Source organism: Exophiala spinifera, assembly GCF_000836115.1.
Source record: "Exophiala spinifera strain CBS 89968 unplaced genomic scaffold supercont1.4, whole genome shotgun sequence".
Taxonomy (NCBI): domain Eukaryota; kingdom Fungi; phylum Ascomycota; class Eurotiomycetes; order Chaetothyriales; family Herpotrichiellaceae; genus Exophiala; species Exophiala spinifera.
The window spans coordinates 390,122-411,320 of NW_015622516.1; the positions used below are offsets into that span (position 1 = coordinate 390,122).

At 51.0% G+C, this 21,199-nt stretch overlaps 9 protein-coding genes across 9 annotated transcripts; 4 read left to right on the forward strand and 5 right to left on the reverse strand.

The window, feature by feature from the left end:
- Positions 1–686: 686 nt before the first annotated feature.
- On the reverse strand, positions 687–2,226 carry PV08_05323 (uncharacterized protein; the record flags this gene model as incomplete). Its single annotated transcript, XM_016379667.1, has 2 exons — positions 687–1,292; positions 1,351–2,226. The coding sequence occupies 2 exons, from the start codon at positions 2,224–2,226 to the stop codon at positions 687–689; spliced, it is 1,482 nt and encodes a 493-aa protein (XP_016235494.1).
- Positions 2,227–4,073: 1,847 nt separating this feature from the next.
- PV08_05324 (uncharacterized protein) lies at positions 4,074–5,174 on the reverse strand (the record flags this gene model as incomplete). Its single annotated transcript, XM_016379668.1, has 1 exon — positions 4,074–5,174. One exon carries the CDS (start codon positions 5,172–5,174, stop codon positions 4,074–4,076), a length of 1,101 nt encoding a protein of 366 aa, XP_016235495.1.
- A 1,147-nt stretch (positions 5,175–6,321) lies between these two features.
- On the forward strand, positions 6,322–7,418 carry PV08_05325 (uncharacterized protein; the record flags this gene model as incomplete). Its single annotated transcript, XM_016379669.1, has 2 exons — positions 6,322–6,683; positions 6,743–7,418. The coding sequence occupies 2 exons, from the start codon at positions 6,322–6,324 to the stop codon at positions 7,416–7,418; spliced, it is 1,038 nt and encodes a 345-aa protein (XP_016235496.1).
- A 769-nt stretch (positions 7,419–8,187) lies between these two features.
- On the forward strand, positions 8,188–8,784 carry PV08_05326 (uncharacterized protein; the record flags this gene model as incomplete). The annotated part of the gene is made up of 1 exon (XM_016379670.1): positions 8,188–8,784. The coding sequence occupies one exon, from the start codon at positions 8,188–8,190 to the stop codon at positions 8,782–8,784; it is 597 nt and encodes a 198-aa protein (XP_016235497.1).
- Positions 8,785–9,308: 524 nt separating this feature from the next.
- PV08_05327 (uncharacterized protein) lies at positions 9,309–12,577 on the forward strand (the record flags this gene model as incomplete). Its single annotated transcript, XM_016379671.1, has 3 exons — positions 9,309–12,162; positions 12,218–12,370; positions 12,486–12,577. The coding sequence occupies 3 exons, from the start codon at positions 9,309–9,311 to the stop codon at positions 12,575–12,577; spliced, it is 3,099 nt and encodes a 1,032-aa protein (XP_016235498.1).
- Positions 12,578–12,604: 27 nt separating this feature from the next.
- PV08_05328 (uncharacterized protein) lies at positions 12,605–13,768 on the reverse strand (the record flags this gene model as incomplete). Its single annotated transcript, XM_016379672.1, has 5 exons — positions 12,605–12,669; positions 12,738–12,905; positions 12,987–13,099; positions 13,241–13,410; positions 13,508–13,768. The coding sequence occupies 5 exons, from the start codon at positions 13,766–13,768 to the stop codon at positions 12,605–12,607; spliced, it is 777 nt and encodes a 258-aa protein (XP_016235499.1).
- Positions 13,769–14,438: 670 nt separating this feature from the next.
- Positions 14,439–16,268, forward strand: PV08_05329 (uncharacterized protein; the record flags this gene model as incomplete). The annotated part of the gene is made up of 4 exons (XM_016379673.1): positions 14,439–14,567; positions 14,638–14,700; positions 14,759–16,010; positions 16,141–16,268. The coding sequence occupies 4 exons, from the start codon at positions 14,439–14,441 to the stop codon at positions 16,266–16,268; spliced, it is 1,572 nt and encodes a 523-aa protein (XP_016235500.1).
- Positions 16,269–16,500: 232 nt separating this feature from the next.
- On the reverse strand, positions 16,501–17,344 carry PV08_05330 (uncharacterized protein; the record flags this gene model as incomplete). Its single annotated transcript, XM_016379674.1, has 2 exons — positions 16,501–17,076; positions 17,135–17,344. The coding sequence occupies 2 exons, from the start codon at positions 17,342–17,344 to the stop codon at positions 16,501–16,503; spliced, it is 786 nt and encodes a 261-aa protein (XP_016235501.1).
- A 1,871-nt stretch (positions 17,345–19,215) lies between these two features.
- On the reverse strand, positions 19,216–20,475 carry PV08_05331 (uncharacterized protein; the record flags this gene model as incomplete). The annotated part of the gene is made up of 4 exons (XM_016379675.1): positions 19,216–19,683; positions 19,752–19,888; positions 19,942–20,288; positions 20,342–20,475. The coding sequence occupies 4 exons, from the start codon at positions 20,473–20,475 to the stop codon at positions 19,216–19,218; spliced, it is 1,086 nt and encodes a 361-aa protein (XP_016235502.1).
- Between the last annotated feature and the right edge of the window lie 724 nt (positions 20,476–21,199).

A 21,199-nucleotide genomic window follows, 5' to 3' on the forward strand; every position in this document is an offset into this window, starting at 1 on the left:
CCTGATGAAAGAGGGTCTTTGTACGAGTGTAAATACTCGTGTCTCTTGCGCTACTCGTATTCGGACCGGAGAACAATGACAGCATCCAATGCAGTACTCCCAAGAACGACTACGACTATTTCAACTCTTTCCAGCACTTTGAGCTAACGATGACGTTGTGGTGGAGGACTACCGGGTAGTCATATCCGCTAGCCCTTGGGATCGGAGAATTTCTCCTCTATTCGGATTCCGTCTTGTATCTCGTTGTGATGGTGTATGTGTAGATCGGTGGCTATATATCAGGCCAAGGCAAGGCCTTTTAATGACGATAATGGCACCAAAGATGGAAGTAGTCCGCGAACGATTAAATGCGAAATCCCTACTCATGTAGAAGGATCTCACGACCTCTTGCCTAGGATTCGTATACATATGCTACCCCGGCTCGAAGGCCTTGTCTATCAATAAGTCATAGCAGGTACTGCGTGGTCATAATCTACCTGTTTTCCCATTCCTTGGTGAGCTCATCCATCATAACGCATTACATTGTGGCAATTGCCGGCAAGAGCCACAGATCGTGTCCACCGCAAATCGGTATAGTTGGAGCGATGTCAGGGAAAGAAATAAAAAGGGGTATTTGTTGGTATCACAGCAATAACAAGACAGATGCACCAAAGAGGTGCTGAAATGGTCGTTCTGGAAGGGTCGGTTCAAATACTGAGGCCGAGGGAAAGGGTGAGATCAGTCGTCACGGGATCCTCCACGGCAATGACATCGGGTAGGGGAGCGTATGGAAGCCCTGTCGCCTTTTCCAGCTTGGTCCTTTCGATTAATGCCTGTGTTTTCCACCTATTCTCGAGTCTGGTACGCTTTACCCCAAGAGCCAGTCTCAACTGGGCTTCTTGAGCGGTGAAACTTTGGTCAATTGTTTGTAGTTCTTTTGCTTGGTCTTCTTCCATTTTCTTGAGTTCGGTCTCTTTCTTCGCAATCATTTTTTCGACGGCTTTCTTCTGCCTGCCGCGCAGAACATTGATCTTCGACGAATGTAAGGTGTCCATTACGTCTCGTTCGCGGTATTGTTGAGCAAGGCTGTGATAGTCTTTGTCCGTCACTTTTCTTTCTGGTAGGGCAGAATCGATGGATGAGCGGCCGGAACCCGGACTGATAGAGTCTGGCGGCGGTGTGGAGGTGTGGCAATAGGCTTCCATGTGGCGCAGTCGCACCATTACAGCTCGTTTCTCAAGCTCATGCTCCTTCTGCATCTTCAACTCCTCTTCGAGTTGACGCGCCTCGAGGGCTTCGACGGCTTCTTCATTCTAACTGAAGCTTAGCAATTGCCTTTGACAGCTGCTGTCAGAGATCTGAGGTACTCACCTTAGTGCTTTGCTCGGACAGTATTCTTTCATGCTCCACTTGTCTCTGCTTTTTTACATGCTCTTTCTGGGTTCTAAGCTGCGAGATTAGAGTGGTCTGGAACTCCAGAAAACGGACCTTTTCCTCCAACTGGGTCATCCGAAGGCCCATCAACTGCTGGGATTCCATACTCCGCTTGAGAGCGTCCTGGTCAATGGGAGGAGGCTCATCATAGCTGTGTTTGGATGTGGGCAAAGTTGGTGACCACGAACTCTTGCTCGACCTGATCGACAACGGGTTTCTCATGTCTATAGAGCCTAGTTCACTCTGATGTGTGTCTGTACTGCTGAGACTGGTCAAGGTTGGGGACACAAGCGCCGCCGAGCCAGATCTTCTTCTTCGAAAACCAGAAAGCCTTTTCAAACCTCTTTTTAAAGGTGAGTTTCTTCCCTTGTCTGCATTCACCCGAGATGAAGGAGAGTTGGACTGGGTAGGCGAATGGTCGGAGATGTGAGACGATCGCGTAACGGGATGGTGGTCATTTCCAGGCGAGGATTTCAAATCCGGGGATTGTGGGTGGATTGGACTCTGATTGATTGAATCTGAAGCAACTGTGACCGTAGAGAGAGAGGAAGTAATCACCTGCAGCGCCGACACAAAGGCTGGTTGTATCAAGCCCAGAGATTCAAGTTGCCGCGAAACTTCGTCATCAAGGTCATCCTCGGACATGGATGCGGTTAATTGTAGGACGGCCTTGTTGTAGGAGACGTCGTCGACGAGTGTGGCAGACTCGTTCCATGGCTGTAGATCACCATGCGACACGTTCCAAGTTGTCTTGCCTGCTGCGGGGTTGCTGCTTCCCAATGCCACAGATCGACTGTGACGAACTGCTGTCATCTCGGTACACTTAGAGCAAGGACTGCCCCCTGTGCTATCTCATTGTTTGACCGAGCGACTGGTAACGGGAAGCAGTACTCGCAGGTCAGCCCAATCTCGTATGAGGATGTCTCGGGATGGGCTGGGTGTAACGACAGAGGTAAGGGATCGAAGCCTGCGGCGCGTTGCGTGTTGGGCCCTGGAGAGTCTATACGACTGAATGTCAAGGACGGTGGAGTGTAGCAAGGTAATCGATCTAGAACATCACTGTCAGTCGAGAGGTCCGTGCCACGTTGAAGATCTGATGGTTCAAATGCAAATAATTGCATCCTTCGCCGTTGAGACTCACCTGGCACGGATAGGATTCGATGCAAGCTAGAGCAAATCCCGACAATTTGGGATCGATAGCGGTGAACAGCGCAAACACCTGTGCTAGGGTCTGCAGGGGCAGGCCAAAGGGTCTCGTCAGAACAGGGGACTGGCCAGAGTATCAGGGAAAGGACTCGTCCCAGTAGCGCCGACGGTGGGTTGAAGTCGGCGTACAAGTAGCGAAAATGAAGAAACAATACAAGGACAGAGAGAAGATCCGTATTAACTGGAAACGAACGACTGAGCAGCTGTTCCCTCGATTCCACGAAGTTGGCAACAATGTGGATGAGAGGAAGAGGAGCGGCAGGGAAGCAAGGCTTGTTCGCCTGCGGGACTGTGGAGGATTCGTATTGTGTGTCTCTTTTAATCGTTGTTGTAGGGATCACCCCTACTCGTACTCCGTCCTCCGTACCCCCCTACCGACATTCCTCGCTACCACCTGAACGGCTGCGGCTGTCAGTTCATGCAAAGCCGTATCTACTGCAGCTTGACAGCATTTGACAGTCTCGATGTGGCCATTCACGGCCAGAGCAGCCTCTCGAATCTTGATCCCCTCCATTCCATGTACTCGTACAAGACGCCGCCCATCCAGCCTGCGCCATTACTTCCCAGTGCCACCACCATCAAGTCTGCACCCTGCGAGGAGGCAGTTTATCTTCTCAAGACTGCTGGATATGCCGCAAAGGAGCGTTCCCAAGACCCAGATGCGGCTGGAAGAACAATACTACGAGTACCTGCACCAAACCCTCGATGGGGCATCATATGATTCAAGCTAATCGAGACCGGTGGCCGGCGCGAGGCGAAAGTGGTGGAGAGTCGGTTCCCATCGCGAGGTCTTCGCCTCTGTGATTTGCCCACACTCTCCTTCGGTTCGCCTAACGTCTGGCTCTGGCATTTTGAAGCACAAATGCTTCTCAATACAAACGAGTTGTCAATAGGTTCAAGAGTCACCCCAACGTCACCATGTTTTCTTCACCAGGTCGATCTATTAACCAGTCCGTCCTGCCAATCAACGAACCTGACGGCTTTCGCGATCTTGCACCAGTACTGGAGCTGGTGTCCCTGACCTGCAGGCAGTCGTCAGCTGCGACCTACAGTACTCGTCATCGTACGAGGGTTCCGTCCTGCGGTCATCCGTGATTGTGATTGACTTAGATGATCTATTTTCATCGTCCGTCCCAAAGAGACATCTCGATTTGTGACAGGGTTGAAAACTCACCGCACACCCATCGGCAGGTGGGCAAATCCCAGAAGCCGGCTGAACGCATTGATGGAGTTACTACTCTGCAGATCACGACGCTTCGCATACCACCGGTTGTTCTTGCGGCCAATTAGGCAGGTAATCTAGCCTGTACACCCGGGGACACTTACCAGCTTATGAGTCTGTCTCTTTGGACAATACCTGTAAGTGTCGTAGTTGATGTCCACATCATTGCTGCACGTGAAAAACAAGAGATCTCAGTATTGAGTGCCTGCAACTGCTGTTGAGCTGCCTTTGGTCATTTTCCGTGCTCTATCATGTCTGTATGCATGATGGCCAGCTCAGGTATGATCAAGCTTTCTATCTCCATGCCTTCGGTCACAGTCCCTCCCTCAAGGTCCACATGCTGAGCTTCATGCTTGCGTTCCGCTTTCCCTACCAATTCTTCGATTCCAGAAATACTCTTCGACCTCCGTGCTTTAGGCACGCGGAGCCATCTCTCGCCTCCGTTCCGGGTAATGAAGACTACTTCCCATTTGCGCGTAGTCAATAGGTTACCAATGACCAAATCATGCTGATATCTTCTGAGGGCTTGTTCGGCCTTTGCCACAAGAAGGGCAGGGTCAGTCTCAAGCTTGAAGCTCACAATCATGCTTCCTTTAGGTGCCCACGAGTGCACCAAAGGGCTGAGAAATTTAGGCACCGGGTCGAGGTTAATGACCAGTTGTCGACTAGCCCCTGCTCCTTGGCCGCCGGCGTGATCCTCTCTTGATTGGATCTTGTGCTCCTCCATGCGTTCTCTGGGAATAAAAAAATCGGAAACAGCTGCAGCAAGATAGAATAGCGCACGCTCGCCTAGTGGCTGCATCGACACAGCGAGACTGCGTAATTGAAAGAGGTAATCAGTGACGGTGGTGAAAGGCAGGAGGAGCAAAAGGCGGTTTTTCTTCGCAAATTGGTACTGGTGCAAAACACGTCGCATCTTCTCCTGGTACTCCTTCCTTACCACGACACGCTCATCATCGCCATCATGTTCTTCCATGAAATCAAGGAAGCAGTTTGTGCTGTGGCTGTAGTGCCGAGAATAAGGCAGGAGACTGAACTGCCGGTGAAGAAAGATCACTGCATAGCCCGCCTCTAGAAAGTATTCGGCAGACGTTGCTCCACGGGTTCCAGCGGAGAAATTGTCAATAAACCGTACTGTCTGGTTCTCAAGGGGCACAGTTGTGCCTCCTGAGGTGACTAATGCAATTCGGCGATTCGGCGAGTTTTCTAGGTGAAATTGAATAAACTCGCGTGTCAATGCTTGATGTTTTGACAGAGACTTGGGCGCCGGATTTTTATGGAAATACTCGTCAAATTGCTCAACGCGAGGACCGTTGGCATGATGTTGCGACATCTTGATTCTCAGTGTTGGACGAGGTTCGGCAGCTCAATCTGTCAGATAAACAAGACACTAGGATCCGGGATTGGCCTTGTGCCTCTTGCATTTAGATGGGAGACTTGATCTGTCTCTCGTTAAAAAATTGACAGTTTGAGTATATGTCTTTCGGAAGGTAGTTGTAGGATTAAAGTAAGATCGAGCTTTGTGAAAGAATGACCCTGCAGTCGAGGCATTAATTTCTCAGCATCAATGAGTATGAGATCTGCAGTGTAAACACCATCATACTTCGCCTGCGGTATAGAGCCAAGCGTCAGCGCTTTTACGAGTTTTGAACGAATCTGCGGTGTTCTGGTATAAGTGAACAAATCTATCAAGCACGGATTGCCACCATTGTACGCAGCAATACTGTTGTGTGAGGTGTTGAAGAAGCTGTGTTAACAGGTGGAGGTGGTTTCGAGGCAGAGATGGAGCTCGGAAATACAAAAATCCGAAATCCGGAAACGTCATAGCGTGGCATATAACATCACGGCCAAGGCTCACCAGGCTCACTACGTGTCTGCCCTGCCATCCTGTTTGCTCTTCGATTGATCGCGCAACCCAGTCGTATTCGGGTTGCGAACACTTTCTCCTCTTGTCGATTCTCGCCTCTTGCATCGACTTCCATTTCGAAAATGACTGTGTATCGTCGATTTCAGTTGCACCATTCCAGTATGGGTGCTTTCCGCGAAGCCGAAATGCGGCCCCCTCTCGTTGGATGCGACCACTGGTGACAACATCGCTATAGACCGGTACGAGGCACCCACGAGGCACCCACGAGGTCTATTCATCTCATCCCACTCGGATCGTAATTGGTGTACGAGTATTGTCGACCTTTTTTAGCGCATTTTGAAACCGATACCGATTCTGACTCCCCGGACACTGCCCGAATAGTTCCTGTGCTGTTTCCAAATCTGTCTACACCCAGACGGCACCTTTCGCAAGGCTTTCATGGAACAAGACTACATACACCATTCAACTGCTTAGTACTTGACCTAGATATGCCGATCACTTTGGACGACTACCTGGATTCTGGTCCAAGTTCAAACATATAAAGCGCAACTCCTGCTTCAACCTTGATCGCGACCCATGCGGGCAACAGAGCCTTGATTCTATTCCCTTAACCATGGTTCATGCTGTGGAAGGATCATACTGGGTCTACGCACCTACCAAGGGCGTTTCTGCCGCCTTTGCAATTTTGTTCTCCATTTCAGGGGCCCTGCATGTGTGGCAGAACAATCTCAAGTACAGATCCTGGCGCATCGGATTCCTCCTTCCCTGGGCAGCGCTCCTGTTCATCGCGGGGTTTGCGCTCAGAGAATATGGGGCTTATCACTATGACGACCTGGACGTATTTATCGCAAGTGCAGTCTTACTCTTTGTGGCACCTCCGGTCTATAATGGTGCAAACTATTTCATCTTTGGAAGAATACTCTACTACTTGCCATATCTTTCCCCTCTGCATCCGGGACGAGTGTGGACGACTTTGTAAGCCTTGCATTTCGAGCTGTCTACTTGAGTCGGGTGAAAAGCTAACACTGATCTAGTATTGCACTCGACACAATTGATGGCATCCTCGCAGGAAATGGGGCGTCTAGAGCGGCCAACTCCAGCAACAGCATATCCAGCATCAACACTGGTATCATCCTGGTCAAGGTCTCGCTCTTCTTATTGCTCGGAATGATGCTAGCCTTCCTTTACCTCGCCATGGTCTTCCACCGTCGATGCCTCAAAGCTGGCGTCTTCAACCACAAGTGCAAGGTCATTATCTACGAGCTGTACGCGTCTTGCTTCTTCATCCTCATTCGCAATACCTTCCGCACTGCGGCATTTTTCTACCCTCCGAATTCAGCCGCGAATGGAGACGAGGTGCTCTTCTGGATGCTTGAAGCGCTTCCCATGCTGGCAAACACCTTCCTCTTGAATATATTCCCCCCAGCCAAATATCTTCCGGCCAATCACAAAATATACTTAGCCGTGGATGGCAAAACCGAGATTGAAGGGCCAGGGATGGTGGACAAGAGACACTTCTTGCTTACCCTCTTTGATCCCTTTGACATTGGAGGCCTGATTAGAGGTGATGATAACAAGAATAAGTTCTGGGAGAGAGATGGCATCGGTGGACCACAAGAGTCGGTCTCCTCCACAGGCGAGCTGCGAACGAGGGAACACGTTGAGTGCGGGATGAAGACTTCTGCACGCGATCATCAAGCACCTGATTGATATATCAGTTGGCAGACGTATCGTGTTCAACGCTGGCCATCGTGCTTTGTTGTTCTTTCCAAAGCAATGTAAAGCATGCCCGGTGTTAATACTTCAGCTTGGCCGTCCAAAAACCAAAGTCCAGTCAAGCTATTGAGGAATCACATGAGTCAGACTTGGATATAGACCTGCAAGCATGACACAAGTGGTGAGCGTACAACTGTGATACTGGGATCAACACCGGTTGTCAGGCTTACCAAAAGGTGAGTGGTGAACGCGAATTAGGTGGCTGTCGGTAACCGTGTCCTCCCCTCGCTCATTCAGGGGCGTGGTCTCAATTCATTCGCCTTTCCCCTGTTCATACTGGTCCTTACACAGTGGCTGCTTCAATCCCTTGCGAAAGTTTCCATACTTAAGGTCATCATTATCGCAATTCTACTCGAGAACCGTAAGACAGCTGTTGCCAGTGACTTCGGTTACAAAGTGACAAAGTGACACTCGGAAGCTCTCATCTTGTCAACTGTTCAACATGCAGTGCTACGTCGCATCCAGTGACCCTGTGTTTCTGCTGGCGCCATTGCGCTGGTCTTCAAACCCGGAATTTTCTTACGGCCTTTGTTACTCTTTGACAGTAACCATCCATCTTCCAGAAACAGCCAGCCGTCAGGGAGGTAGGATATCAACAAAGGATAAGTTGAACAATGAGCCCCATATTTGTCAATCTACATTGACTTGGTTTTCTTCCTTAGCGAACTTCTTGTCACCACCAAAAACTCCCTCAGAATCCGCAATGGCTTCAGACAGCAATTGTCTCTGGATTATTGCTGCCCCAGAATCAAATTTCAACGAAATTGCAACAGTCAATGTCTGTAGCCACGAGGTTCCAATTCCTGCCTATTGGCGCATTGTCCAACTGTACACTGATGGCAAGACAGAAGACGAAATTGTTCAAGAGGTTATCCAATATACTGGCATTGAAACTCTCCGGGTAGTCGCCGAAGTCGTAAGCAGCATTTTGGACAATCAGCGACGGATTCTTTCCACAACTACTGCTCAGCCCAGCCGCTTCAGTCTGGCAGTCCGGAAGCCAAAAAATGTCAGTGCTTATCGTGCTGCGCGGATCGAGGCTCGTCAAGACCTTCGCGCCGCAGAAGCGAGACTGCATGCGGCAAAGAGCCATGAAAAGCATCTGCTTACTGACGCTATGATCCTTTCACGAGCAAAAGAACAACTAGACCGTGAAGATGTTGACTTATGTACACGACAGAGAAGGCTTTCGGCGGTCGAAGAACGAATGAAACACGTACTGGAAGAGCACAAAGACGTTGAAGCAGAGATCGAGTATGCGAAGCGGCTCACGATTATTCATAGGGCTTCACTGGCATGAGCCACAGGGGTGGTGGGAGGCTGAAATTGCAACTGCATTGAGAGTATATATTTATCAACTTTTTTGAGGTGGGTTTTGTCACTGAAGTAAGTATCAAATCTCTGGAACGCGCCACTGGTTAGCTCTGGTTCATTCTTTGATGTAAACAACAGCAGCTTTTTTGGACAATGAAGCATCCCTGTCTTTGAAGCCCCACAAAGGAGCAAAGAAATTCCATTCAGAAAAGAACAAGAAGTCATGGCGTTGTCAGTGTCTTGTAAGTGCCATCTATATTGTTGCCAGTGGGATCTCATGAAAGCAGGGCCTCCTATCTGTCTTGGAAATGGGATTGTAAGTGGTGGAAGACGCTCCGGAGTCTGCACTGCATAGTACAAGGCCAATGCCTTTCTTTCGGGTACAATTATAAATACCACGTCCTCCTATTCATCATGGTGAATCTTCCAAATGTCCCCGTTGTAACGCTCGCATAGCTGATCTTGGTTCACAGCAACTTGATAGCGCCTCAAACTGTACCAGCAATCAACATGGCGCCCCAAGCTTATTTCGATCTTGAGCCCGACTTTGAAAATGAAATATTTCAATCCAAACGCTTTGGCAAACTCCGTCTGGTTACGGGGGAAGTCATTTGTGTTGCTATGGCTGCAAGAATCTTATTTCTCCTCAAGAATGACCATTCTAGCAGTTGCATCCCCTGTCATATCCTGACTGAATTCAATGTCGAGATTGATATCGAGACGATTCGTGCAGTGGTCGAAAAGGATTTCGAAGTATTTGCACAAGACCTGTCGGCCGGAGAATACGTGGTCCCAACTGTCCCATCGATTGTAGGACGTGGCTATCACAGAGGTCACATCCTTCCGGCTGGAATTGCCTACGAGTGTATAAATCTGCGAGAATACGGTATCCGCTTTGTGAGACGATACGCCAAAATCCAATGGGGTCTGACGATACCAGACACTGTGTTGGATGAACTCATTGAACAGTGGGAAACGTCGTTAACGATTGCTGGTGGTGAGGAGCCTCCCAATGCACGCCCTCAACACGAAGGCCGTCGCATCAATCGGCTGGCACTTTGGCCATACCCAGCCCTGGAGCGACGCCACCAACTCTTCGAACATCCACCCCCCCAGTATGAACCGCGACCCGTATACCGCAACAACTCGGGTCAGGAGGTCCTTCTTAGACACCCACGAGAGGTACCAGACAACCATCCCCTCGGATCACAAGCCCTGACGGTCCCGGCTTATACTGCTGGAGAGGCACCACCCACGTACAGCGATATACAACTTCCCCTACCAGCTTCCTCCCATGAAGAACCGCATTTATTGAACCCCCAGGCTGAGTCGACACACCAGAGTCTTCCAAGCAACCGTTCCTTGGAAACAGGTCTTGCAAAGGCGCGGCATTCTCTTGAGGCCGAATTCGTCACATACAGCAAAAGCGACATTGTCAACTATTTATTCTCCAACATGCCCGCCACACACCTCGACAGCGAACTTGGAATATTGACTTTTCAGCAAGTGTCTAGAGCCTTTCGGCGTTTTTTGACTTTAAGCATGCTGGCAAGATCTCGGCCTCTTCGCGAGATAGACTTGTGGCCACAGGAGTGCCTCGGCAATCCACCAGTCCTTTCTGAGCAAGGACACAGAATGGCGAAGCTCGTCAGAGACGTGATTACCGAGCTAAAGGTCAGTGCCTGTGCCTCATCGCGACGCATACTGACCGGGACGCCGATTATCGAAAACCGTGAAGGCCTCACGGTCCTACTACGACACATGCAACGCGGCAGAGGAGCTCAAGAACTGGGCGATTTTGTCTCAAGCCGACACCTTTGGAGAGCGGTGCTTGAAGAACTTCACGAGTCGGACAACTTGCATGTGAAGATGGTAATGAAACGAACTCTGATGAATCCTCAGGGCGTTACTCTGGAAGGACTGCTAGAGGAAATCAAACAGGCACGACTGAACGACAAAAGCTTCCAAGTTACCTTACAATCCTCAATTGCGACTCCCCGACTGCTGGTAATGGTCGCAGGCGCTGACGCCTCCCCGGCTTTGAGTATTGGTGAGTTGGAAGGCGACACGCATTCAGAGGTTGTCGGTCGGAGACTAAATAGTTACGTCAACTTACTCCTCGGCGCCAAAATCGTCCTTCAGGCTACTGTGGGGGCTATGACCGACGACATGTTCATAGCCGCTAGGTGTCAGCTTGAGAGACTCATCAGTGGTGGAGCTACGGCGGTTGGTATCGATGAGGAGAGTTTCCAACAGCTGCAAGAAGCCCTCGAAAGAGTGCATGCTCTTCGAGATGCAAAGGAAGCTTCGCGTATCAACCCCGAGTATTGGGCTGCAGTGATGACCAACTCATGCTTGGCTCTATTTGGCCGATTTTCTTCGTCAAGGGCGTGGATTATGATGCCGACTTCAGACGAGCCTCCCCGTCAGCTGGCTTTTGTATACATACCCAAGCCTTTGTTCCCATATACGATACAGGCGTCCACTAACCACCGAAGCACGATTAGAGATGCGCAACGTCTTGCCCTGCGGTGGATGCACACCTTCGAGTCCGATTTGGAGGAGACGATATCACATTTCCACGGGAGTTACGACGTTTTTCTGGTACAATGGGAGTTCTTCCAAGGCAACTCGGACCCCAACCCTTATGCCGTTTCGGAATTTGAAGAATTGGATAAGGGATACAGACACGCCCTGGGTAAATTACACGACGTAATTTGCCGTATCGAGACTGCTTCGCTCATTGCTAACGCCGAGTCAAAGGCTTCCTTCATAACGGAGTTGAATACACATCAAAAGCTTCGCTACGCCTTTGAGGAACGACTAGCTACTTGCTGGAGATTGTCATTCACCAAGCTTGCGGATCTCGACAGAGCCGAAGCCGCCTTCCATAAATACTGCACTGAGCTCGTGCGTGTCGCTCACTGGTATCTGCGAGGCAAGCAGACGCCAATAGATCCTGCCAACCACAAGGCACTGGCGGCAGAGGTGGACCAAATGCTAACTACTTTGGAAGCTGCCCAGGTCTACTCTGAATGCGATGCTGCAGAGGCACAAGCTTCTGGAGGTATGGGACAAAGTGACTCTGTCGCGTCGTCCTCTGATGCTGAATCAAGCCCAGACTCCTCTATCTCCCTCGCAAACAGTCAAGCTGTGTCGCCGGCGGATGGTGACGAGAAAATGGTACCTCAGGTGTCTGGTGCAGCGACACAGCAAGACGAAGAAGTACTGATCCATGGACGGGCAGTATTTGCAACCGAATCTACAGCGGATGAGGAGGAGCCTGTGCTTCGACAGCGTGAGGTTTGTCCTTCAAATCCAAATTCAGGGTCAGGTCAGGACCCCCTGTCAGGAATTATTGCAGGTAAGGATGATTCGTCAGCTCGATAAGGCTCTCGGAATGTTGACATCATGACTAGTTCGCCTCCAACAGGAGAATCTCCGACCATGGCAGACGACCAAGATGCCTTGGATCGGCCTCGAGCGCGACAATGTGCGATGGGTGCTTCCGAACTTTTGCCTGGACAGGGAGGCAGCTCATGACGATTATCACGCGTGCAGCAAGCTGAAAGGTAGGGACCAGAGTAGATCCTTTTCTGATGTAGCATGTTCAGGAATTCCCTGGGGAGCGTTCACTGGAGGTACTTTGCCATTTTTTATTATAGATCATAGAATGAATTGCAACAGTTGTAACTGAGAATCGTGACTACAGATTCCCCGAGGGTAAAGAAAACATTCCAACCCGACCCGGCGACGTTGTCCCGGTGGACCGACCATAAGAACAAGTACGGACGTAATGTCTCGTCTCACCGTGACAGCCAGTAATCAAACCATTGCGCGATGGCTCTCAAGCTCTCTTCTTTCACATAGCCTGGACAGGTATGTATCCACGTCAGCCAAGGCGCGCTCGAGTCGAACAGCGGCTCAAGGGCAACTCACGTTCGTACGGGTTCTCCATGTTCCCGCGGAGGGCAAAGCCATGCTCGACGCCGGCGAAGAGCTGCACGTTGTACGTCTTCTTGTCGTGTCGCAAGATATCGATAGCCTCTCTTCGGGCCTCCGTCGGAAATGTGTGATCGACTTCTGCGCAAGACAGGAACAAGGGTTCTACAGGAGGGGAAGAAAGAAAAGTCAACGGCCGTTAGTATTGGCATCTCGCTCGTCCTTCTCCCGACGGGCTCTGCTCACTTTGTAGTCGACGAAAGTGGTGTTCTTTCAAGAATGCCGGATGAGCAAATGCACCCGCAGCACAAGTGTCGGCCGCGAGTTCGTTGCACACATATGGTGCTCCGAAGCAGTATCTGGTAGTGCGGACGGTGTCAGTAAAAAAGGGAGGGCCAGTAGGCTCAACAGAGGGACGTGTATGTGTGTGTGTGTGTGTGTGTGCAGTGTGCCGAGCCATGATGTTCTGCCCGAGACTGCGAGGCTCCCTGAACACATACCCTACGCAGGCATACTTTGTCGTTGGCTTGCCAAATTGCGCCTTGACGGCCTCTACCCAGCCAGGGACCGCGGCGTCTGCATACGCGGTGTGCTTCATCTTCCAGGCCTCATAGTCAAAGGTCGGGTTCGAGTGGTCATGGCGGTCCTTGCGGTGCTTCCATACGGGATCCTAGGCAATGCCGATGACGGCAGTTGTCAGATCTCGTCTCGCATTTCAGACGACAAAAAGTGACCACAATCAAAGTAACGAAAAAAGAAACTCGTACTCCGCGAAAGTAATCCATTCCGACGACCGTATAGCCGGCATCGGCGAAACCGTCCATGATGAGAAACCCGTTCAGGAAGAACCCGTAAACGTCCGGGAAGTAAAGGATGATGTTGCCGTTGTCCTTGCCCCGAGGGGCCGAAACGTACGATTCGATTCCCGCTATCTCTTCGATGCGACCTCTTGCTTCGCCTTCGTGGATGGACCCCTTCAAGCAGCATTCGCCCGAGGGTTTGGCGAGATAGCCCTCGTTGCCTGCCATGTCTACTCACGAAACTTATTCCGTACCGTTCGGTAATATCTCGTTCAAGTGACTTGGGTATCATGCGTTGGCAACAAACCCGCGTGACGTTGGTCGTTGCTCAGTGTTGAGGGGTGAAGAGTGGGTTGTGGATGAAGATGTTGATGGCCCGAGGTCAAAAATGCAACGGCGCCGTAAGGTGTACAGTACACTATACGAGTAAAACAAGTACTCCGTAGGCATGTAGATAATCGGAGTCGTCGGCCTTGTCCGAGTGTCTTCAGACGATCGACATCCTCTTCGTCTTCACCTACGCTGCTTACTAAATATCGTATTCGGCGTCGAAATAATGCGCCACTCGGGCTAGTGAAGCTGACTTTATGCGATCTTACACCTTCACCGTGACCGCTCTTTTTCAACATTTCTCAACATCCACCAAATCTGCATGTTTTCCACGAGATTACAAGCACACTGGTCAATCGAAACCCCGGATTCTTCCCCGGGAACCATAAAATACGGTTGGGGCCGCCTCCATGGGGAACGCATGGTTCGGTCTTTTTCTTTTCTCAAACCCCGTTTTTCTTTTTCATTCTCCGTCTCTTCTTCTTCTGTTCTTCTCTCCTTTCGCCCCGGTCAGTGATCTATTCCCCACGGTCTTGGCCAGGGGAAGACAGCCGTTGGGATTATCACCATGTCTGAGTCAAGGGCTGGGGAAGTCCATGTTGATAACCCGGTCACAAAACCTCGGGATGAGGCCGATGTAGAAATCGACGCCCTAAGCAAGTCGGCTAGTGGCCATGAACTCGATCCAGTTCATGAGGTAGGATAACACAAACACACAAAATTACCCACGATTTCCGGTACTGATCTAGTGACTTCCAACCCTGCAGAATTTGGCCGTTGGATACAAAGAGTATCGAGAGGCTCTGGAAATCGAAGTCACCCAGCATGATGTGAGTGTCTGTCCCAAGTCAACGCTCTTTGTGTCCAACTCACAATGGCGCATCACAGGAACGCCGGCTTCGCTGGAAAATCGACCTTGTAATCCTTCCCATCTTCCTCATCACTCAAATGCTCCAGTACATGGACAAGACGGCGCTCAACTACGCCAACCTGTTTGGGTACCAGAAGGCGTTGGGCCTCAGAGGTACCCAATTCAATTATCTCTCCGCCATAGTCTACGCAGGTTACTTCTTCGGACAGTATCCCTGCGGCTGGCTGATCGGCCGCTACCCAGCCCAGCGAGTCATGGCCATCTCGTGCCTGATGTGGGGGCTGACGGTCCTCGTTCTCACCCAATGCCGATCCTACTCCTCGGCCATGGCGGTGCGCTTCCTCATGGGCGTCTTCGAGGCCGCCGTGACACCCGGTCTGACGCTGATGACTGGCTTCTGGTACAGAAGGAAGGAAATCCCTCTCCGCCAATGCATCTGGTACAGCGCGCTCGGATTCGGTGGCATCGCAGGGAGTTACATTTCGTTTGGCATTTCGAAGCTGCCCGAGGACCTCACGCCGGAACGGTGGGAGTTGATCTTTTTCATTCTCGGCGGCGCCACCATGCTATGGTCGTTCGTCCTGTGGTTCGTGCTTCCAGACGCACCGTCCAACGCTCGATGGCTCAGTCCGCACGAACGCGTCGTCGCCGTGAAGCGCGTTGCCGGGAACCAGCTCGGCATCAAGAACAAGTCCTTCAACAGGGAACAAGCCCTGCTCGCCTTTTACGACCCGAAGTCCATTCTGGTCTTCATTGCCGTCTTCGCCGCCGCCATCCCCAACGGTGTAGTCACCTCCTTCTCCACCATCATCATCAAAGACCTAGGCTTCTCGACCACCAGGACCACGGAGCTGAAGTCGGTCGGGGACGGCGTACAAGTGGTCGCGCTCCTGATAGGAGGCGCCATCATGCTGACGGTGCCCAACTCACGCCTCCTGACCGCCACGGCCGCCAACATCCTCTGCACCGTCGCCGCCGCGCTGATGGCCTACCTCCCCCGCTCCAACACCTGGGGCAGGCTGGTTTGCTTCTGGCTCGTCAACGCTCAATCCGTCGGCTTCACCATTTCCCTCGTCACCATCAACAGCAATATGGCGGGGTACACGCATCGGAGTTTCGCCAGTGCCTTGACTTTCACGGCCTACTGCTGGGGCAACTTCGCCGGACCGTTTGTCGTCCAGCCAAGTCAAGCACCTGAGTACCGCGGCGCCACCATCGGGCTGTTAGTCGGCTACGCCATCAAGTTCGGATGTCATCTACTGTTGCTCGGTAAGTCTTGCTCCAGTGAAACCCTTGGATTAACGCAAAATGTTTCAAGATTTTACGAGATTTGTGCGCGAGTTACGTTTGACAAAACTGTAAAACTGACGTCGTTCTTAACCCCCCTGCCCGCTCGCAGCCTATATGTTCTTGAGCAACAAACGTCGGGATAAAAAGTACGGGATGGCAGACAAGGCAGCGAGTAACGAGGCAGGAATGCGGGACAAGACTGAATACGAGAATAAAGATTTCCGTTACGTCTTGTGAGACAGGTTATCCTAGCAGCTTGCTGTACCCGACGACAAAAGCCGTAGTCATCCACATGAATGTGACGGAGTCGGAAGGTGACCCACTAAGGATGGATTTTTGTACCAGGCAGCTGTTATGGAAGCATCCTGAACCCAATACACACAGGAGCAACATATCAGAACTTTGGTAGAAGCTGTGATTGTCACTATCACTCGTGCAACACTCAGCCTGGCGTCATGCGTTATTGTTGTTAGGTTGAGGCAGATCTCGGTGTAGACCCATCCAACGATTTACCATCGAGTCCCGGGCATGCATCGCCTTTGGCTGCAACTTTCTCATGATATAAGCTCCCATCAAGCAATCTCCTCACATCCTCTTTCCGCAATATCCCATCTTCAGGCCAGATGAGAACCCAAGCAAATCCCCATTCGAACATTGCAGACACTTGGCCAAAGAAGTCAAATGCATGCCTTGACCTCCTCAAACCATGCCATAGTTCCCATTTCGTTAGTCCTCCTTTGCCATCTCGATCAAACTTTGCAAAAAAGTCCTCAAAGGGCTGGGGACGAAAGCGTCCTTCTGAGTCGAATGTGCCTGTTCCACTCCCGTGTTTATTCATATATGCTCTCTTGACGTAAAGTCTGAAGAATGGATCAGGTAGAATGCTCGGTGCAGTGTTGTAGGACTGAACGCTGTGTAAAAATGCGGTGAAAAAGAGCGAGGTAATGATCTTCCAATCAAAGGATCGACACACACGGTAGGTGTCAGTGGGCCAGATCACCCCATCGCTATCTGGGTCAAAGAATGAGCAGTGTTGCTCCAGAACCTGCAGGTAGCATATTAGTCTGTGACTTTGATTGTGAGTATCGGACTCGATCACTCACTGTCTGATGCTGGTGTTGTTTGGCCCATCCATCTTTTTCTGTTCCATAAGGTGCATCCGCGGTAGGCGCGAAATTGGTCTGTACAATACCTGAATTCAAGAGTTTCGAGTCCGCATGAGGGATATGCGCCCTGTAATCTGCAGTGATGGGGGCTTCGGGTATTGAGGTTCGATGTTGCGGCCCCGCTGAACTATCCAGATGGGGCACCATAGCTGAAGCTGGCTTTGATCTGCTGAAACAGATATGGTAGACGAAGAAAGGGCAATTTTTATAACAGCAGCTTCTTCGTACTGAGCAAGGTACAAGTACGTGCATGACTGCTGTGTGGTGGATCGAAACAGCAAAGCCCAAGCCTGGTAGTTTGAAGTCTTGACATCATGGACTTATGGCGTCCGGACAGAGAGGCCAGTTGATCCGAATCAGTACATATGAGAATTCAAAAGTATTCGTTGGAAAGATCGTAGCCGATTCACCCCCAGGCTGTCAGAGAAGACTGCGTGAGATGGTATCTGTGCCTGGATGTTTGGAAGTGTCGACAAACACCCTGGATGCTGTTGACTGGTTCACGGCGCTTTTCTGTCTTGGGCATAGCGAAGCTGACTCAGCGTCGGAGACTGCAAGGCTTAAGGGAGTGAAGAGATACAATATCAACGTCCACCTCCAAAAGTTTGTCAGTCAAATCACTTCACATCGGACCGACAGCCATCGCTTACTTGGACCACTGCCTCTCTCGAGTCTCCATGACGAGTCGACACCATTAGCGCCTGAAGTCCTTTGCTTTTCTCAGCCTGGACCTTTCTGAACGACGCTTTGGGCTTGCGGCTGACCTGTCACAACAGGGGGCGGGAATGCTGGATTGAGCGCAGTCGGTCATCGTGGCAAGTTCTGCCTGATAGACATGGAGTGCTACTCGATGCACGGACGGGGGCCAGCATGACAAGTACGTTATCTACAAACCAACACGTTCTGGAAGGAGAATCTTGATGCCATCAAGGAGGCACACAGGAGCACGATGGCACGAGCGGCAGTCACAAGTGAGTTCACGACGGCAGCAAAAATGTTTCTGGTAAGCCACAGACGGCAACCATCCAGAAGCAGGAAGCTCCGATCCGCTACCAAGGGTGGATACAGACTCGGGCAAGTCTCAGCTGCGCGTCGTTGTATCCAGAGCGCCCGTGGGATTTGTCCACGAGATATGGTAAAGCCTTGCATGAGAGGCTGACGCCTATAGGTGCGGAGCATCGCAGGCTTTATAGTTGAGGGCCATTGATGCCTGGCTGTATGAAAACGGGAAAAACTCTTACAGTATAAAGTAGGTAGGTTCCGTCATGAACAGGTCCTCATGGGTCTTTGAAATCCGACATTAAGCGGCATTTTCTCACTTCCACCACAAGCAAGCGCGCAGTTCAAGAAACCCAGCCCGAACTTCTCAATAAACACCTACAACGCACTCTACTCTATCAACCCGACCTCTCTCCCAAGACTTTCCATCTTCACCAGTCTACGCTCTTCTCTCCCCCACGATGTCCGAACCATCGGCAGCAGACTTCGTTGGAGCTCTTGTGGCGCTCGGTGGCCTTGCTGCCTTTATTGCCACTCCTTTTGCTGTGCTCCTCTGGGTAGACAGGAAGAACCGTGAACTGGACGCCAAAGAGACAGATCGATTTTACACCTTTCTCGAAAGAACCAGCGCCATAGATCGGCATCGATTGAACGAGTCCGGACTTGGAAGATGGATTCTGCACAACTCGAGAGCATTGCGGCAGCCGTAGCGACAGAAATCAGGAGAAGAAAGACTCTAGCCGAGGTTGAGCTGTGGTATGCGGCGGAACTGAACGACATGACCAACATGGCACAGAAGCCACGGTGATACCAGAATATTGAGTCGAGCCAGGGCCAACATGTTGATACCGGAAGCACGGACTATGGGGAGCGGTATGAAGACTCAGGCGTAGAAAGCATGGCTATGCGCAGCAAACACGTCTTTTTGTGTCTTGATACCAGCAATTCATTCGTGATGATTTAGGGAGAATATAGTGCTTTATAGGTAGTGACCGGGATCTAGATACCTCCCTGCCTAGCTATGAGACCTTCAAAACTACACGACCAGCAATTTTTCCTTGATGCATCAAGTCAAAATATTTGTCCAATTCATCCAGGGTGCCTTTGGTCAAGATAGGGCGAACAAGTCCTCTTGCGGTGAATTCGAGGGCTTCTTCGACATCTTTCAACGTTCCAGTGACACTCCCGAGAATGTTCAAGCGATCCAAAACCATCTGCTTAGGTCTGGCGCCTGCGATTACCGACGCATCGTGAGGCAAGCCGACCACAACGACAGTGCCGCCAGGACGTACAAGCTGCGGTGCCAATGCATACGCTTCCTTCGAAGGAGGCAGAACAAGTACAGCATGAGCACCATATTTGGTGATGCGCTTCACTTCGGCGGGGATGTCCTCGCACAGTTTGCGGTCGATGAACTCTTCCGCCCCCAACTGCGTGCAGAGGTTTCTTTTCTGCTCGCCGCTGCCGATGGCAATGACACGCATTCCCTGGAAATGTCAGTTCTTAGGCTCACCAGGCTGCAGAGGTGCAAGCGAGGGAATATCTCAGCATTTACCATGACTCGAGCGTACTGCAACGCAAACTGTCCCAGGCCTCCGCCCGCCCCTTGCACGACAAGCCACTGGCCCGACCTGATGCCGCTTCGCTTGCAGGCAGTGTAAGCTGTCACTCCCGCACACATGATAGGTCCAGCTTCAAGACAATCAGCAATCTTGCGAGTCGACAGCGTCAACTACCTGTCATACCTTCTTCGTCCTCGACGCCATCGGGGAGCTTCGATGTGTAGTTACCATCTGCCACAACATATTGCTGGAAGGTTCCGGGAACAGTGACCGCGGATATCTTCTGGTAAGGACAATGAAGCTCGTCTGTGCCATTGGTACAGAATTCACATGTTCCACAGATACTCCAGACCCATTTGACTCCTGCTCGATCTCCCACCTTCCACTTATGTTTCATACTATCACCGACAGCCACCACGACTCCAGCACCTTCGTGTCCGGCGATCCCTTTAGTTTCGGGGCTCATATCAACACCGACATCATGCCATCCATCGTGGATGAGAGCATCATCTGAACTGCACACGCCAGTCCTGTCCAAAAGTTATATATGAGGTTAACGACATGGGTATGGTGAGAGTCAAACCAGTTGATCTTGACCAGCAGTTCCTCGGGTCCAGGAAGGGTAACATCGACTTCCTTCAAAGGAGCCCTGGCATCTTCACCCCCGCCAACTCTCACTGCTGCAGTCTGCCGTTTAGGGATCTGAAACTCCGCCATGTTTACCGCTGCTTTCGATGTAGTTACAGAAGCTAGACCGCAACAAAGTCGCCCTGGGGAGGACCAAGCTTTATACACCAAGCTCACCCTGAGCTCTGAGCCGCCTTAGTGAGGTTCGTGTCGGATGAATGCATGAACGACACACTCGCTTACTTCCCTCCATGATCTGAATATCCACAACACCAGCGCGCAGCACTGGTCTCTGGGATTTCAGAGGTCACGTCCGGTCGGCGTGGACCTGGTACCGCGGCCGGCATAGACGATAACGCTCCTCGATCCCGCACGATGCTCACTGATCGAGAGCAATATCTGGGCAGCACGCCTTGATTACCAAGCACTTGCATTGCAGTGAAAACTAGAACGAGATAGTGGCATTTCCGTCATGAGAAAATCGGGTCTCTCCAAGGATGAATGTGGCTGCAATGTGTGCCGCGATGTGTGGTTCGGGATCTCTTGAAACCAAGACAATTCGCTTGCCAACGGCTCGCTTGTTCAATAAGAACAGTTCCAATAGTTTCTGCCAAGAAGCACCACTACGAGACACCAGGGGCCAAACATCAAAGCGTTGGCAAAGTTTCCATCATAAATCTGCAAGCGACTTGTATAAGTGAGCCGGTACCTGCGGTATCACTCTGCTGTCCAAGCTTCAACCTACTTCTCTTGCAGCCAAGAGTTGTCTAAGCTGGATTTAGAATATTTTCCTTGCATTCTGATTGCTTCAGAA